The sequence below is a fragment of the Benincasa hispida genome, chromosome 1 (genome assembly GCF_009727055.1).
Source record: "Benincasa hispida cultivar B227 chromosome 1, ASM972705v1, whole genome shotgun sequence".
NCBI lineage: Eukaryota > Viridiplantae > Streptophyta > Magnoliopsida > Cucurbitales > Cucurbitaceae > Benincasa > Benincasa hispida.
Genome location: NC_052349.1, coordinates 87659579 through 87679033, shown reverse-complemented (window position 1 = coordinate 87679033; position 19455 = coordinate 87659579). Strand labels below are relative to the sequence as shown.

The 19455-nt window shown below is 31.4% G+C and overlaps 3 protein-coding genes across 4 annotated transcripts; 2 read left to right on the top strand and 1 right to left on the bottom strand.

The window, feature by feature from the left end:
• Positions 1 to 233: 233 nt before the first annotated feature.
• On the top strand, positions 234 to 1856 carry LOC120079904 (zinc finger BED domain-containing protein RICESLEEPER 1-like). The gene is made up of 3 exons (XM_039034361.1): positions 234 to 1113; positions 1198 to 1545; positions 1810 to 1856. Exons 1-3 carry the CDS (start codon positions 234 to 236, stop codon positions 1854 to 1856), a joined length of 1275 nt encoding a protein of 424 aa, XP_038890289.1.
• Positions 1857 to 8098: 6242 nt separating this feature from the next.
• On the top strand, positions 8099 to 10822 carry LOC120083397 (glycosyltransferase BC10-like). The gene is made up of 2 exons (XM_039039153.1): positions 8099 to 8783; positions 10148 to 10822. Exons 1-2 carry the CDS (start codon positions 8268 to 8270, stop codon positions 10790 to 10792), a joined length of 1161 nt encoding a protein of 386 aa, XP_038895081.1. The 5' UTR covers positions 8099 to 8267; the 3' UTR covers positions 10793 to 10822.
• A 111-nt stretch (positions 10823 to 10933) lies between these two features.
• LOC120083386 (LEAF RUST 10 DISEASE-RESISTANCE LOCUS RECEPTOR-LIKE PROTEIN KINASE-like 1.2) lies at positions 10934 to 16709 on the bottom strand. Of its 2 annotated transcripts, none has more exons than XM_039039141.1 (4): positions 16479 to 16709; positions 12460 to 12492; positions 12093 to 12380; positions 10934 to 11991 (listed from the first exon to the last, which is right to left on the bottom strand). In XM_039039141.1, exons 1-4 carry the CDS (start codon positions 16627 to 16629, stop codon positions 11057 to 11059), a joined length of 1407 nt encoding a protein of 468 aa, XP_038895069.1. In that variant the 5' UTR covers positions 16630 to 16709; the 3' UTR covers positions 10934 to 11056. The 2 variants fall into 2 exon arrangements, with proteins under 2 accessions (XP_038895069.1, XP_038895061.1); XM_039039133.1 differs by lacking the exon at positions 16479 to 16709 and adding an exon at positions 12619 to 14747.
• Positions 16710 to 19455: the final 2746 nt, after the last annotated feature.

Here is a 19455-nt window from a genome sequence, read left to right as displayed (position 1 = left end):
TTCCTTCTCGAAAAACAATCGCTAAGGATATTTTAGGAATATATGATAGCACGAAAGAGATGCTGGAAGACATTTTTGTGAAAGAAGGATATAGAGTGTCACTCACAACCGATACGTGGTCATCAATCCAAAATATGAACTATTTTGTTTTGATTGCATACTTTATTGATAAAGATTGGAAATTACATAAGAGAATTCTTAATTTCACCTAAATTGAGAATCATAGAGGGGAGATGATAGGAAAAGAGGTTGAGAAATTTCTAAAACAGTGGGGTATTGAAAGGGTTATGATATTGACAGTTGATAATGCTTCGTCAAATGATACTGTCATTGCTTATTTAAAGAAGCGTTTTAAGCATGGGTTGGTGTTAGATGGCGAGTTCTTGCATGTTCGATGTTGTGCACATATATTGAACTTAATTGTATGCGATGGCCTAAAAGATGTTAATGATTCATTGGTTCGAATTCGAGATGCTGTGAAATTTGTTAGATCTTCCCCTACTCGACTTGCCACATTTAAGAAGTGTATCAAAGAGGAGAACATAAATAGTAAAAGTATGTTGTGTCTTGATGTTCCAACTAGATGGAGTTCTACTTTTTTTATGCTTGAGGCAGCTGTAAAATTTGAAAAGGCATTTGAAAGGTTAGAAGACTACGACACAATCTACATGAATGAGGAGGAAAAACCAACCACTAGGGATTGGGAAATTGTGAGAATATTTACCAAATTCTTGTCAGTGTTCTACGAAGTGACAGTTAGGCTTTCAGGGTCTTTGTATGTTACTTCCAATACAGTCTTCCATGAGACTAGTATTGTTCAGAATTGCATAAAAAAATATTCAAGTGCAACCGGTCCTAATGATGTGCTTTTGCAAGAAATGACAACGAAAATACAAGAAAAGTTTGATAAGTATTGGGGAAAAAAAGATAGAATAAATTTATTCTTGTATGTTGCCTTCATTTTGGACCCTCGTTATAAGATGAAATTTTTTTTGTATTGCTTAAATCAATTATTTGATGTTGATGTGGCAAAAGCTGTAGGAAGTAAGGTAGTGGGTGTTTTGAGAGCATTGTTTAATGAATACAATTTGTCACTATCAGTTGCTAATAAGGGTTAATCTTCATGTACCATTAAAAGTTCTCCATTTAGAACTACAAGTGCAAGTGTTTCAAAGATTTTCCGTTTTGATTTTGAAGATTTGGATGAAGATGATTCGCAAAGTGTGGATTCAGAAGTTGATATTTACTTACTGGAGCCTCGTGTTAAACGTGAGGATAACTTTGATATCTTAGATTGGTGGAAGGGAAATTCTTCTAGATATAAGATTTTTAGCAAAATTGCACGAGATCTTTTAGCAGTTCCGGTATCTATAGTTGCTTCTGAGTCTGTATTCAACACTATTAGGAGAGTAATTGATCCTTTTCGTACCTCATTATCTCCAACCACTATTGAGTCACTTGTATGCGCACAAAACTGGTTACGTTCTGAACAAATTAGCATTGGTTTACGACAATACTTGGAGGAAATTGAAGATGAAGAGGAAGGTTCGTATATTCTAAACATATTTATATATATGTTTAACATATTTATTCATATATTTATTATAGTAACTACTAACAAGTTTATAATTTGTTTCTTAATCTTCATAACGGGATTAAACGGAGCGACAAATGCAAAAAACAAGGAGGAGAATAATGATTGACAAGCGAACAAATTTGTTTGTATTGATTGGACTTTTGAAATATGTTACTATGTTATTATTAAGTGTTTAGCTTGTTATTTGCTTTTATGTGACTTAAACTTTGAAGGTAGTTGTTTGAAATTTGTGTATTGTGTACTTTGGAGAACTTTTTAGTTTTTAACTTTTTATTTTAGTCATTTGGACATGTTTTTATTGTGAATTGATATTTAAATTATGTTTAGAAAAAATTGTAAAATAAAAAAAGAGAATATACAAATTTCAAAAAAAAGAAGAAGGAAAATAAAAGACAGAAGAAACAAAAAAAAATGTTTAAAAATAGGAAAAAGAAAAAGAAACCGATTTACGAAACCGAACCGAACCACACAAACGGTGCAGTTCAATTTTTTATATAAATGAATTCAGTTCGGTTCAGTTTGACCTCCAAACCGAACCGCTCCCACCCCTCACTGGCTGGATGCATATAAATTTAAGTTACGGTTTAGTATGACTAGTTATAATGTAACGTGAGTTTGGATAATATAGTATTGTTGTATGTTTTATGATGAGAACAATATAATTACACCTTAACTAATTTGTTAGATTAGCACATTTCTGGAATAAAACCAATGTACCCTTGAATGGTATATTAATCAAACCTCTAATAGAATATAATAATATTATGATTTTATAATAGAAATGTTTATTATGGAACTTCAAAAGCAAAAACCAAAGACACATGTAGTGGACCTCACAATTAATAGAAGACGACACAATTCACTAGACACCGAACATATTACAGAGCAGCTAGAGAGGATAGAGAAACATTAAGAGACGATGAATCAAACAATGAATGAAAATTAACAGATCGTGATGAAGAACCAAGACTCCTTGAGGTAACAAATGGTTGAATTGATAGAAAAAATAAACCAGATATTGGAATAAATGAAAAGAACAGAAGGGCATGGACATAATCCAAATATCGACGAAGTCTCTATGGTTTGTTCTATAATTACAATATAGTTGTTTAGTCCATAACAAAAGTTGAATAATGCTTACATGCAAACAATTCACAAAGAAATTGGATACTATATAGAAGATGATAAAAAAGATAATCAAGATAATCCAAATCTTGACACAACTTGTGGTGTGGAACAATTAAGCCAAAGAGAGATGATGAACATGAATGAGGTGGAGGAATGGGAAATAAAGAACAACAAAGCATATTTCCTAATATAGTAACCCAACAACCCTAAGAATCTAAAGCAAAAAAACCAGAAGAGTCAAAGATAGGAGGGGGAGGAAACATATGCTACAAGGTACTAAAATGCTAATAAATTGAATTTTATAGTTTAAATCCTAACAATACATGATATCTAGTGTGTTTATGATATGTAATAGCATGCTGAAGATTAGACGAGATAATTGACAATGTCATACGCTCAATAGATGAGAAGGAAGTATATGAGAAGATTTTGTTTTTAAACTGTATAGTTAAACATGTTACTAAATGTAGAATTAATAAAATTTATTTAATTTACCTACTGATAGAATGCAATTATTGGACCATTAACTTGTGCAATTGATAGACTTCGTTCATCGAGCGGGGTGCAAACCTCGATAGCCAACAAGAATAAACAGGTAAAGTACAATAGGAACACTGTATTAAACTTGTAGACTTTGTACCCTACTAACATGTAATTTCCATTTGTTGAAAATCAAACGTCAAAAGAAAGTTAGATATGATTGACACATTCTTGAACTCAACACAAATCATCCTTCAACATGTAAGTCTTTATAATTAAAGTGTAACTGTATACAAGTAATACTCTAGAAATAAATAACAATATTATACTGACTAAATTAATCATTAATTGTTAATAGTTAGGGACAACTATAGAAGAACTAGAAAAGGGAAGAGAGGAAATGGATCAACATAGAACTGCAAAATCAGCCCCAACGAGGGATGCTACAAATACACCAATGACTAGTATATGGATTGGTGCAGTGAAGGGCAAAATGCCAAAAAAAAAAATCTAAAGAATATGTTGACGAGAATGACACATCCTTTGACCTTCGCTTGAGTCAGGCATAAAAGAATGTGATCACTGATGAATATACTATTTTGAGTTAATGTTTTCTAGAATTGGAACTTCTGAATTTATGTTTTTTTGTTTAGACTAACTTTTTTATTTATGTTTTAAATGACTTTATAATTACAGTTAATGCAATTTATGGTTGTTTTATTTTGTTTCCTTTTAATTAACCTATCAATGAAGTAGAAGTGTGTAATTTTATTTACATATTTAGTCATTCCCATATATTGATAAGAAGTTAATTTGGATTTAATAAATAATTGTTCGTAAAAAATGATAACTAAATTAAACAATCTGATTTGACAAATAACTATGTATCATTAGAATTTAGAATGCTGGACAATCTTGTATAACATTGCACGACGTTTTAAAATTATGTACAAATACAATTGACAAATGCACATCATGATTGAATGAATGAACAAAAGCATGAACCATTGAAGAAAAAAAACTCTATTCATAAATATTAAATTCCATACCAGAAAACAAAAAGCAATATAGAAACACAAAGAACATAACAAACCAAGCTTTAAAAAGTAATATTTTGCACACAACTATATATGATTATGCTGTAACAAAAGGATGTGAAAACGTTAAGCAGTGATAATTATAGTATAACTAAAATTGTAAATGTATAAGGAATAAAAGATAAAGTATAGTAATAATATATGAGAAAATTAACATGTAGATTAGTTGATGTACAAGATTCAAAAATTCAAAAATTCAAAACAACTATTAAATTGATTTGAAAATTCAAAATAACTACTAAATCTCGAGATTTATGACAAATTATTTACTTGGAAAGATGATCTTAGTTGACGTTGAAAGTCTACTAAGATATATTTGAACAATTAATTTCAGTGTCATTAATAAAGATATAAGATGAATTACATTGGAATTAAAAGGGATGAGGGTATTTTAGGATTTCCAAAAATTGGACTCACGTGACATTCATGCGTCTTGCTACAATTCAAAAGGATCATGCCTTTTGTTATTTTTCCAAATAATAGTGTAATTACTATTATATACCTAAATATCGCTTATTTCCAATTTCTTTTGGCTTTAAGTAAAGAAGTGTTTGTATGTTAGCTTTTTTTTTTTTTAATTATTTTAAATTAAGCAATCCAATAAAGTTTATTTTTATAAATGGTTGGGGTAAAATCTCAGTCCTTAAAATTTATCGTACAAATTTATGTCAGTTAAATTATGTTGATGTTATCAACCAAGGAAATAAATTAACAGAAAATGTTCATTTAATTTGACTTTCATTCTTTGGATAAAAATAATTACCTTGAGTGTGAAATTGGTAATGACTTGTTTTTTTTTTTTTTTTTTCTTTTTTCTTTTAATTAACAATCACTAGAACCCAACTAACCATGCCATATGTTTTTAGTCAATAGCTTAGATGTTCTAATCTCCATGTTAAGTTCAAAATAATAATTAATTAGTATACCAAGATTTAATTAGTACTTTCATTTTTTTTTGTCAATCCGAATATAGTTTAGTGGATAATACATTAATTATTATCGTAAAATAATTTCTGGTAATCAATTACAGACCAAAAAAAAAAAATTCATGGTTCGATCTCCATTCTATAAATATTAAATTGATGGTTGTATTTTCACTTATGCAATCATTCTAAACAAATTCTAATAAATATGAGAATAATATATAAAACAAATTCTAATAAATGAGAAAATAAGGAACATTTTTAAATATAAATATTTAGAAGTATTTTACATTTTATATCAAAAAAATAAAAAAAAAATAAAAAAATACAAACCATTTTGGAACTTTTTACTTAATAAGAATTTCTCTAATATATATATAACGAAGAAATTTTGGGTTATCATTTTATGGCTGCTGATGGTTAAGGGCTGCTGGTAGCTTCAAGAAGACGCCGGGAAGGTCATCCATGGTGGCTTACACCAAAAAATAATTATGGGATATATATATATATTTATATATATCCCACCTCCATTTAATTGATAATCGATTTTTCTTTTTTACCAAAAAAGATATTTAAAAGTTTATTATTCCAATATGGTTTAAACTCCATCGTTTATAATATGGTGTTCCAACTCATTTGCATCGGTTACGCCTATTGAAGTCCTCTGCTTTGCTGTTTATACACGCTTACCATTTACACATTATTCTTTTTTAAATTACAACTTACCAATTTTTTTTCCTATTAAAACCGTGTTTGTAATTAAATTGATAACTGACATGACCTTTTTCAAGATTTAATCTTTCATCGTACTTGTTGTAATAAAAAAATTGACAAATTAAAACACATGTCGAAATGAAAATAATTCAATAATAATTGATGCGTACTATTTCTTGATTTTAGAGGTCAAAGGTTTAATTCTCTATGTCTTCATTTGTTATATAAACAGATTAAATAAAGATATATGTTATTGACCTGGAGGTTAGATATAGAGGTGTACATGAGTTAGGTTGGATTGGATCGTCAATTTTTTTTTTTCTTTTTTTATTAACTTAAAGTACTTAAATTTGTGTACAATATATATTAGTAACTAAAATTTTATAAAACTGAAATGTTAAATATCAAAATCCAAGATATCTATTACAAACTTCATACAAACATTATAAAAATATCTATGAATTATAAAATTTATAAGTTTATATATATATATATATAAAAGGTTAGGAATTTAGGTTGGATTGAGTCAACTCGAATTTTTAAAAGAGTAACTTGTATGCGCCCAATCCAAATCTGAAAAATATAAAAAATTCAACTCAATCCAACCTAAAATTAAAACTAACACATTTCGATCCTTACAATTTGAGTTGAATAGTCTGGATTATTTATGTTGTCAGATCATTTGAATACCCTAATTTGATGTTAGGATCCCCCGACATCTATTTATCATTGAAAAAAATGAAATAAAATGATAGTTTCACTTGCTGTAATTAAATTTGTCCATATCATAATCGAAAATGATAAAATAAAGAGATGAATAAGAAAAGTCAATCCATGTATTTATTTTTGTTCTTTGACCAAGAAAAACAAAGTAATTTTCCCACAATATATGAACCATATAAACATTAAACCAATCATTTGTCAAAAACTACAAACATCAATAAATTAATCTACAATATATCTAACTTGTGTTCTGCACTAAACAACCGTTTTTAAAATTAAACCTAATTGCACTCTTTTTTAACTCTAGATTTATTGTTTTGTTATCGGTTTGTTATCAATATTTTCAAAAATCAAGTCAAAGTTTGAAAATTAAAAAAAATGATTTTTAAAATTCTTGTTTTTGTTTTTGACATTTAACTACCAAATCAACTCTTATACTTAAAAAAGATGCGAACCATAATAAAAAATTATGAAGAAATTAGGTTTACTTTAAAAAAAAAAAAAAACAAAAAACTTATTAACTACAATGTTAGTAGTTAATCAATCTAAGCAAAATAGGTACACAGTACATTTACATTCATTATTGTCCATATTATTTTCAATATGGGAGTGGAGATTCAAGTTCCCACCTTCTAGTTAAAGGTAAATATATCAATAAGGTGAACGACCATTATTCATCGTTATAATGTTATAGTAGATGTTAAATTATAATTTTATGTCTATCAAGTCAATAAATTTGTAACTATTTTTTTTTTACAATATGTGGGGTGGGAGATTGAACCTCTAATCTTGAGGTTGATAATACATACTTGATGCCAATTGAACTATATTCATTTTGGCAATAATAATAATAATAATAAATAAATAAATCCACACTTATGATATCGTATCCAATAGAGTTTTAAAACTTTCAAGTTTGTGTTTAATAAGTAACCTATTTGTCATTTTCGTTAAATTCACAGATTTATCAAACAAAATTTGAAAGTTGATCTAAAATAAAATAAAATTGTCAGGAAAATTGTACTTTTTTTAAAAAAAAATATGTGGATAGTTGCAATTACACCCTCAAACTTTCAATGATAAAAAAAGAGTATTCAAACTTATACAAATATTAACATTGAATCCTTAAATTTACATAATCGTAGAAATTATAACAATTTTATAAGTTCTTATAATAAATAAGGACCTATCACATCAATTCCTTTTAATGTTAGGCAGGCCAATAAACCGCTCTGCTTGTCGGAGATAAGGTCGGTATGGAGGAGTTATGCCTAGGATATGCTGTCGAAGTTTAATTTTTATCATTTAGAGCTTCAATGTTAACATTTATATAAGTTTTCGAGTTTTTATCATTGAAAATTTAAGGATATAATTGTATGTAAGAAAAAAAAGTGTAGAAAAGGGAAGTTACGTTTAAGAGTATTTATTAGTTAAAATTAAAAAGGGGATGTTAAGGAGGTATACGTGTTGTGTCGTGCAGCGTGCTCTGTCTCTCACCTTTTGAGTTTCTGCAACAATTGTGTGTTCATATTCTCATAATTTCATTCATTCATTCTTCTTCTTCTTCAATTTCTCTCAAAAACTCTCTCAATTCAATTCATTTCAATGACCACCTCTAATCCCAAACTTCAAATGCATTTCAGATCCCTCCTCTCTCCCCTCCTCTTCTTCGCCGCCGGCCTCGCCGCCGGCTTCACTCTTACTCTGTTCATCTTCCCTTTCCCTTTCTTCCAATTTTCCTCTCCTCTCTCCCTCCGCTTCAACTTCAGCCAATTCCAACTCCCCTCTCCCTCTCCTCCGCCGTCGTCTCCGCCGTCGCGGGTCGGATTGAAGGACTTTCTGAAGCCTCCCCCGGCACTCCATGACATGACGGAGGAGGAGCTTCTGTGGAGGGCCTCCCTGGTTCCCCGCCGGATTCCGAACTTTCCGTCGACGGAGAAGTCACGCCGGAAGATCGCGTTCTTGTTTCTGACAAAAGATGGAGTCGGTTTGGCTCCGCTTTGGGAACTTTTCTTCAAAGGCCACCGTGGATTTTATTCCATTTACGTTCATCGGAGTCCTTCCTCAAACGCCACCGTCGATTCCTCCTCTGTTTTCTATGGCCGCTCAATCCCCAGTAAGGTCTGTTCACATTCATCATTTTCCTTAATTATTTCTTGTTAGGTCCCTCTATTTTGCTCAATTTTAATATCATGCTTTCCAACTTTCAATTTTAGCCCAGAACATCTTCTAAGTTGATTTCTAACGCGGTAGATTAAAAGTATCAGTAATGTTTAAATATCTAACTATTAAATGTCTTCTAAATAATAATAAATTAATAAATAATAATAACTACTAAATGAGATAGAAATAAATTAATGAAATCATGCCATAACTGAAAAGCAAGCACATATCTTAATACTAATTAGTGTGCAAGTAAATATCTTTTTAATTTTCATTACGTTACTAATATGTTAGAAATATTTTTTTAAAATCTTTTTATACTTTTAGAATAATTTTTTTTAAAAAATGTATTTTGAGTTTGCTTGCAATTTGACCCATGCACAATAAAATAAATAATTTACAGGGTAATTGTAATTATTATAACAACGAATAATAACTTTATTTGAACGTATGAAATATTCTAAAATTAATCTTGTCTGTTCAAATTAACAATCTTTTCTGTCCAACTTTATGATTCCAAAGCTTTTATGGAAAAGGGAAAAAAAACATTTTAACTTCTACGACGGTCCAATATAACCACTTACAGCCGCGTCATGGTTTTGTTGTAATTTAATTTCCTTTCATGCGTTATTTTTTTAAAAATTTGTAATAATCTCCCGTGTACTTGTAAAGTATTATATGAAATCATGGAATTTTACAGCCTGGATATTTTGGAAATAAATAATCAATAGTTTTTTTAAAAAGAAAAATTGGGGAGAAGATACAAAAAAAAAAAAAAATAAATAAATGAAAGTGTAGTCATGCTTTACATGAATTGCTTGGATGCCACTCAAGAAAGTTGAAGAAAATATTTTTGATGGAATTCCCTTTCTGTTTGAGGTTCCCATTTCCCAATTCTAACCTTTTTTTTTTTTTTTCTTTTTTCTTTTTTTGCATTCTTTTCTTTATGCCTTTGCCTTCTTCCTTTCTCACGTGAAACTTTATATTTCACCAAAGACAAGTATCAAAACCTTTTCTTTCTTTCTTCCCTTTTTTTCTTGCTGCTTGTTATTAGGAAAGAAGAACGAAGGAAAAGAGTGGTGTTCGTGGTCATTTCAAACAGTAAAAGTCAGGTTTTTTAACTATATGTGTGTGAGAGATTAGACATCTGATCTCGAAGTCAAGAGTACATGTGTGTTGCTAGTTGACGTATGCTAGTTGACGTATGCTTATTTGGGTAAAAATTGTAACTTAGTATCTTATTCTTGGTTGCTTCTAAAATTAATATAACAATTGAAAATGTCTACTTTTGAGTTGTTTAAGAGTCATAAATGCAATTACAGGGAGTGAAATGGGGAGAACCAAGCATGATGGAGGCAGAGCGGCGGCTCCTGGCAAACGCATTACTAGATTTCTCCAACCAAAGATTCATCCTTCTCTCCGAATCCTGCATCCCACTCTTCAATTTCTCCACTATTTACAATTACTTAATGGGCTCTAAATCCACTTTCATCGAGGCCTACGACCTCCCAGGCCCAGTGGGCCGAGGCCGCTACACCCCAAAAATGCGGCCCACAATCAACCTCCATCAATGGCGCAAGGGCTCCCAATGGTTCGAAATGGACCGAACCATCGCCTCCCAAGTCGTCTCCGACCACAAATTCTTCCCCGTCTTCCAGAAATTCTGCAAACCCTCTTGTTACATGGACGAGCACTACCTTCCCACCTTCGTCGGAATCCGGTTCTCCAAGACCAACTCCAACCGGACCTTGACTTGGGTCGACTGGTCCAGAGGCGGCGCTCACCCGACCCGCTTCATTAGAACCGATGTCACCGTTGGATTGCTTCAGAGGCTCAGGAATGGAAGCCACTGCGAGTATAATGGAGTTATGACTAATCTCTGTCATTTGTTTGCTAGGAAATTCATGCCTAATTCTTTGAATAGACTCCTCATGTTTGCTCCTAAGCTCATGCAGTTTAATCATTAATTTTCTTTTTCAAGTGTATTGAATTTTGAGCCTATATGATTCATTTATATGTAATTTCATAACATGGGGTAATGTAAAATCTGCCCTTTATGTCTCTTTTTCATATAGTGTAGTGTTGTAAACAATATAAAGAATGAAGAATCAATTCAATGAATGTTGGCCCATCAGAGTAATAGATTGATGAGGAAGATGGAGATGGAAATGGAATAATTAAAAAGTAGTTTACAAATGGTAATCTAATGGTGGAGGGAAGAAGAGAGGGGTTTAAGAGCTGATGGTTTCATTAGTTGCTGTTGAGGTGTTACTGCTAACCCAAGATACAGATATGGAACTTGGAGAAGATCCATAGCCATTCTTTAGCAACACAGCATCATCGGAAATGTCAGCGTCTCGATCTGTCGCCTTCTCGGTATTCGGTTTCTGTATGATGTTAAGAGTGTCGAGAACTTCCATCATTGTTGGTCGCTCGTCTTTTATGCTCTGCAGGCATCGAAACGCCAACTCGGCTACGCTGGTTATCATGTCTTGGATTTTGTAGTCTGATTCGAAACCGAGTGATGGGTCGACGAATTCATGTAATGTGCGGCTTTGGATCTTGTTGATGGCCATGTTGAACAGGTTGATCTCTTGTCTATGCCTTGTGATGTCAACAGCAGGCATTGATGATATGAGCTCAACAAGTACCACACCAAAGCTGAAGACATCGCTTTTGTCAGAGAGTTGGTAGCACTGATGGTACTCTGGATCGACATAGCCTGGAGTGCCTTGTGGAGCAGTTGAAACATGTGTGACGTCGAGCGGGAAGAGACGGGACAATCCGAAATCAGCTACTTTCACACAGTAGTTGTTGTCGAGGAGAATGTTGTTGGTTTTGACATCACGGTGGATGATTTCCGAAGCATGGAGATACACCAAAGCACTTGCAGTCTCTATAGCAATCTTCATTCTTGTAGACCATGGAAGCTTGCCTGGCTTTGCTAGTTTTCCATGGAGGTGATCAGCTACTGTGCCATTCGGGACGTATTCGTACACAAGCAGAAGCTCACGGCTACTGCGTGAGGTGCAACCGTAAAGCAAAACGAGGTTGCGGTGGCGCAACCGAGCAAGGATCTCCACCTCATTCATGAACTGCTCAACTCTCTTAAAATTGCTTTCAAACAACCGTTTGACAGCAACGGCACGCCCGTCTTTGAGTAAGCCTAAACAGATATATGAACAAAAAGATCAGTCAAAACAATCACCAACCAATAGTCAATCATAAATAATGATTCAAACTAAATTAAAATGGCTGCTCTCTTACCATAATACACAGTGCCAAAACCTCCATCCCCAAGCTCTTTGTTGGAGTCGAAATGGTTTGTGGCTTCTTCAAGTTCTTTGTAGGTGAAGAGGTGAACCCCCAAGTAGGTATTTCCATTCTCATTTTCTTTCACAGAAGAGGGATTTGGGGGATTTGACTGATTCGACGGAATGCTTCGTTGCACATACGGTAACATGTGAGACCTTTTACGACGAAGCTGGCGCCGTCGGTAGCAGATGATAAGAACAAGAAAGGTTAAAAGCAAGGCTCCAACACCACTGCATACCCCTGTATATGAATCAAAACAATAGTTTTTAATCAATTGTCAAGGAGGCAAACATGTGAACAGAGTAGGTTCGTGTGTTACCAATGATAATCCTTTTTCTGGTCCTGCCATCGTCTGCAACATTAAACACAACGATGTCAGCCTAAACATAACACTAAAACATTAAAAACTTCCAAACAACCACTGCCAAAGAATGCCTATATATGTTCATCAGTTCATGCCAAAACAATTCTAAAATACCATGTTCGCAGCTATTGGAATGAGTTCCATCGCTACAAGAACAAACAAACTCATTGTTCTCCAATCTACAATAGCCACCACTTTTCTCACATTTGCTGCAGTCCTGTGCAGTCCACTTCAGAACAAAACCCCTCTTCCAAATTTTAACATAACTCATTTCACTTAAATCAGCTACATTAGCAGTCGAGTTCTTGCAAACAGGAACACGAATCGAAGAACGACACGACCGTAAGGGAAAATTCTGAAACTCCAGAAGATCCTTGTGGAAAGTCGCAAAAGAACAGTGGGTTTTGTTGTTAATACAGTCAAGTTGATAGATGTAATCTTTGTGAACTAATGGACAATCATAGAAGAAGAGGAAATCTTCATTATCTGAAGTAGAATGGAATGGTTTTCCATCTAAGCTAATATTATGTGAGGGAAGTGGGCATGAATTTTCACGAGCTGCAGCACTGACCAACAGAAACGAATTGGTCTGGTGAAAAATGTCTTCGACGATAAAATCTTCATCGGAAATTTCGAGAACTGGGTAATCTCTCGAGCATTTGATTTTGAAATCTGGGTATCCACAGGAAGAATCTTGCACACCATCTATCCAAAAGGGGTATTTTATAACGGGGCCATGCCCACAATTTCTAGGAGCACAGTCCTTGAATGTTTTAGAAGCTGAGGTTGAGAAGATGAATGTAAAGAAGCAAATAAGAATGAAAGCCATGGGAGGAAGTTGAGGAAAAATGGAAGGAGAAATGAAATTGCTTTCTAAATCTGTAAGAGATTGTTAAAACAGAGTAAGGAAATTAAAAAAAAGAGAAAACTAGTGGAAAAACTTTACCAGTTCTTCAACAACTACCCACAGAGCCTATATTTGATAAACAAAACAATTATTTTTTTTAAATCAAAGGGCTGAATTGGGATCCTTTTTTCAAACTTTTTACTGGGTCTTCCTGAAATTTGTGGGATTTTGAGTGGATGTGCTTTTTGGAATTGGGAATATTATAGGAAATGAGGGAGGACAAATGGACAAAGATAGGGACAAATTTATCATTTTTGAAAATGAAGATTTGGTAGAGGAAGACTCCTATGGTTTTCCAGGTGGGGGAAGGTTTGATTAGTTGAAGAACAAAGAAAATGTAGAAAAGGAGAGGAAAATGTTTGTTAATTATAAAATATTAGAAAGAGATACCTACTCTATCTCGAGAAATGTATAGTGAATTATCTAATATGATCGAGACGTCATTCTTGGAATATGCTGATTTCTAACATGACAATCAATCAATTAATATGAATACTACCTACATCATTATAGTATATAAACTTTTTTTTTTCCGTCTATTTCCTTTTCAAATGTTCTTCTCTTGACTTTTACTCACTAGATCCTTATTCATTTTTTTTTATTTATAGAAAAAGAAAAACTCTCTTCTTTCTATGTCTTTATATTTTCTTCTTTATCCGTTGCAAACTAGGTGAATTGCAAGAAAACATAAAATTCACTTTTCCATAGAGAAGTGAATAATACTTGTCCATATATCTCTAACTTGAATATGACTCAATCGAGATAGGGTGAGGTTTGAACCACACAATTCTAAGTCAATTACACATACCTTTACAATAGTTGAAGTAGCTCATTTACTCCCTTTTTATTACATTTAATAAGTATCTTTTTAATCACTAAACTCCATTAATGATTTTGAATCACTGAACATTCTGATGCGTGGGCAAGTATTTATTATTATTGTCGTCGTCGTTATTATTATTGGGGGAAAAAGTGTAGAAACCTCTAAGTTCTTTTTAAGTTTTCAATTTAATATTTAATTTGACCAACTTGGGTTTCATATTTATAAAATATGAGAAAACATGAAGCGTTGAAGTGATAGATTTGAGACAGAAACTTAAAAAGATGGAATATTTACACAGGTGGTATATGGGGTAATGCATATTCATATCATAAACAAAACAAAACTATGCCATCATTGGTACTTTAGATCATATACGCATAGAAAATTGCTAATAGTTAAAGGTCCAATAATCATTTTATCTTTTGTTTTTATTTTTGAAAATTAAGTCATGGATACTACTTTTACCTTCAAATTTATTTTTTTTATTATATATCTTTCACCAATGGTTTAAAAAACCAAATCAAAATTTGAGAACTAAAAAAGTAGTTTTTAAAAAGTTTTTGTTTTTAAAATTTTGCTAAGAATTCAACCATGATACTTAAGAAAGATGCAAATTATTGTAAGTAATGTAGATGAAATATGTTTAATTTTCAAAAACAAAAATTAAAAACCCTAGATTCCCAAAATAAAATAATAGATATTAACTTTAATGTCGCTACTTGGAATCTTTAAAGATTAAGGTCCCGTTTAGTAAAAATTAAGCATATTTTCTTCTCATTTTTTACCATTTGCATATTTCTTAAATACAATGGTTGAATTCTTAACCAAATTCAAAAAGCAAAAACAAGTTTTTAAAAACGATTTTCTTTTTAGTTTTTAAAATTTGACTTATTTTTAAACTATTGGTAAAAAGAAGATAATAAATGAAAAATTTAAAAATAAAAGTAGTATTTATAGACTTTAAAGTTTAATAACAAAAACTCAAAAACTAAATCGCTACTGATGGGACTTAAATCTTTAAAATCACTAATTTTAAAATGAAAAAAATGTGTATTGCAAGTTGGAACGATATCTAAATCTCAGGATAGAATTTAACTATGGCCATTTGCTTCTAATTATATTTCAATTCCCACCTACCAAAATTAATTTTCAAAAGGAAAAGGATTGAAAAGTATAAATACCAATAAAAGAAAAAACCTTACAATGTTGTACCTAAATATATTATATATTTTTTGTTCTTGAGATTTTAATCTCTTACTTATTTATTAGAAATAATTTACAATAAATAAGCCTCTAGTAAGGTGTGACAAATACTATTAAAATAACACTAATTTAAACATTAAGAGATTCTTTAGATTCCCGGCTTCAAGTGGATGGAATGAAGTATTAGAGTCGACTCCATATTTAAAACTCAAATTATATTAGTTTGTATTTTCAATTATTATAATCTATAATTACAATGTTTGTTATTTCCTACTTATAAGCTCTTTTCTTTCTTTGTGTTTGTTATTTACTACTCAAACAAAAATAATTTATACCTTAAATAAAAATTATTATAATCTATACTAATATAATTTAGATCTTAAATATGAATTTTTATGACCCATAAACTATAGTAATTAATAAAAATAATAATCAATTTAGCGTCGGAAATGCCCACGGGCACCTACAACGAAATTCAATTAAGAGGGTTTTTTTTAATTTTTTAAAAAAAAGTATCTAGAAGTTTCTATATATATAGAGAGAGAAATGTGGAGTCCAAAGTTTGACTGGGTCAAAGCAACAGAAAACACAAGGAAAGTGAGCCGCCTTTGCGTCCAAATTTTGACTAACCAAATTTCACAGTTCCAAACGCGCTATTGATTATTGAGCCCCCAAAGTCCTTTTTTTCTATTCCAAAATTTTGACTTCCCGCAATGCAAAAAGTTTCAAAATAAAATAAAATGAAGACAAGAACACAATGGAAATCCGTAAAAAACATAATTAAGACAAAATAGAGTCGATTATCTGATAATTATGCACATAATTTTCGGGGGAAAAAGAAAAAGAAAAATTTCCAAGTGAAGTCATGTTTTTGGAACTTACTTTCGAATTTCCATTCTGAAATTCTTCCATAAATTAGTAGGAAATTGTTATTTGTTGATTAATGAAGTTAAGTTAGAAGTCCCAAAAAAGGGCTTTATAATTAGGGGGAAAAAAAGGAATAAGATAATAATTATAATTAAGGAAATTAGGAGAGAGAACCTGAAGGAGGAGGTCGAAAAGGATTACACTTGCCAGGCGTAAAGCAGTTAGAGATATCGTCGTCGTCGGCGAGAGACGGCGGAAAGAGGAGGAGGAAGGCGGCGGCGAAGGTGAAGATTGCAGCGGCGTTCGGCAGCAGAAACTTCTTCATTTCTAATGTTTTGAAGTTTTGAGAGAGAATTAAGAGAGTAATTGAATTAAAGAGATATAAAAAGAAAGAGGGTTAAGTTTCGTGTGTCTCTGTCTATGGCCGCCAATTCCTATTTCCTCTGACTATTATTATTTTTTTAAATTAATAATAATAATAATTTCCCAATTTTTGATATCTGGGCTTTCTCCGCATGGTTCATTCTGGGCCGGGCTGCCCCAGCCCACCATTTTCCCTTTTCTATGTGGTCACAATCCAAATCGAAATCATCGTGTTTGTTTCATCATTAAACTTTAAACCGTATATATTACATCATCTTTTATTTTACACTTTTAATTTTCCATCCAATACTTTTTTTTTTTTTTTTAAATTTTTTATTTCGGTCTATTAGCATCGAAAGTTGGCATGAAAATTTGTCCAGTCCATTTCTTTAGTCTGGACGCGTTAATAGAGCTGATATGTATAAGAATATTCATGCTGATATTAGTTGAGTACACCCCAACATCTAAATTAATATAAACAATATTCAACTAAGCTAAGCACATAGAGTGTTACTTACCGATTTTGAGGTTGATTGTCTGATACTATTTATAAGGTCTTTCTTATAATATTCGTTTTGAGGATATGTGTAATACCAACAATGTAAGAATGGATATGGTCTTTGAGACTAAGAGTGTCAGTGTTAAGGTTTGGTTGTTTTTCTTTTGGTGAAACTTCATGAGCTCAACTAATTAATCTAGAACTCGAAGGTTTGACTTTTTCTTTTGGAATGTGAGAATCCTTATACAAACTTCTGTTCCCGAGTTTTGATTTCAGACAAAGCTCAATAATGTCTAATAAATGATTAAGTATTTTGGAAGAATAGAAAATGAAATAGAGAGTGAGAATGGGGGAGGGAAAAGGTGTATAAGGAAGAATGGTTGTAAAGTAGTGGAAATTGGATGATGCTAAGGGAAACTAGAAATGTTTCAATTCCCAATCACCTGTTTTCTCCATGTTGGTGTTGGCCCACCGAATCCATTTCTCTAATACTTTTTGGGCCACCATTTAGATTACGACCCCTTCCATCTTAATCTCAATCTCAATTATTTCCATACCATTCCATGTTCCTCTCCCTTTCTATTCTTTTTCTTTCTTTTCTCTTCTTTTTTCCCCCCACCTTTCTAATGTCCCATTCATTTTCCACCATTCAATTCCTCTAAAATATAAGTGGACTCACACAGTTTGGATTTATAATCACTATCTTTTAACTTTAATTTTATACTTCAACTATAATTTTTTTTTAATCTCAATTTTGAGAGATAAAATTGACCTGATCTTAAAATGGTAACAATGGTAAATTTGTATTTCAGAAAAAAAAATGATCACATGTAAATTAACAAGAACTACATATCGATGTGGTGTAGGTCACATACAACTCTTAAGTTAGGTAGCTTGAAGATTCACGGTAAAATACGATCATAATGAATTACTCACCATGCCAAGTTATTGAGCCTATTGTCTATACATGTGTATGTATATTATCATACTGTGATTTACAAAAAGCAATCTCTTTTCACATTTATTGTCTAAATGGACCATAGTAGAAAGATGTGAAAGAAAAAACAAATTAAAAATTAACCAAATATCGCAAACTATTAAAATAATGAAATTAAAATAATGTGACATATAACGAGTTTTTTAATACACCACTATCAGTCAATAAAAGGGAATGAACTAAGACAAAGATAAAGCACATTAAATATTTATAAATCTAAGATAGGAGAAAATAATAGCAATAATAAAGTTCTGAGTAAGAGTGAACATGATAGACTGAAAAATCGAGCCGATAGAAGAAGGCTCGGTCGATGTCAGTTTGGGGAAAATTTCAAAGCGGTAAATTTCAAAATTTTTTTAAAAGAATAAAATTGACCAAACTGACCGACCGATTTTTATTCATCGACGGTTGAGGTCGGTTCAAACATTTATGAAACCGACCATTTCTTGACAGTTTGGTCAAAAAACTGGTTCTGACTAACCGATGCTCACTCCTAGGTCTGAGTATAAAGTTCCTTGTGAGTTTGTGATCGCCATGTGGTATCGTAAAAATAAATTATTAGAATAATAACAAAAATAAATTATTAAAAAATCATAATAACAAATAATATCACTATAGATTATTAATTTCAACCAAAAAGTCAAAAATTTGAATATTCTATATACACATTATTGAACTAAAAAAGAATTAGATAGCATTGACTTTCTAACTTACACCACACTGTTTCACAATTCATCTTCCATCTAAAATTTTAAAGTATTTTTACTTTTATGGTAATTATAAAGCATTTATGATTGATTAAAGATAATATTATAATCTTTAAGAGAACAAATGTAGTTTAAAAACAAATGACAAAGTTTAATCATATTTCGTATAATTTAACCTTAAAATAATTACATGAACTTTTTGTAAACATTGGTAACATAAACACTACAAGAAAATTGAACTTTTTCGAAGGTCAAAACATTCGAAAAAACATTTAATAGACCTTCAATATATATTTTTTCAAAGATTATCTCAACTTTGAATGGTGTCGAAATAGATCCCGCTAAAAAAACTTTTTCAAAGGTTTATTAACCTTCGAAAAGTATTATTTTTCAAAGGTTGATTATCTTTGAAAATTATTATTTTTCAAAGATCATATATCTTCGATAATTGTTAAATTATTTATCGATAATTACCTATTATCAAGTGGTCTTTTTTGAAGGTTTATCATGTTATTTTTAAAAATTTTTTAAACCTTCATTAAAAACTTATTTATCAATTGAATATCCTTAGAAAATTCTCTTACA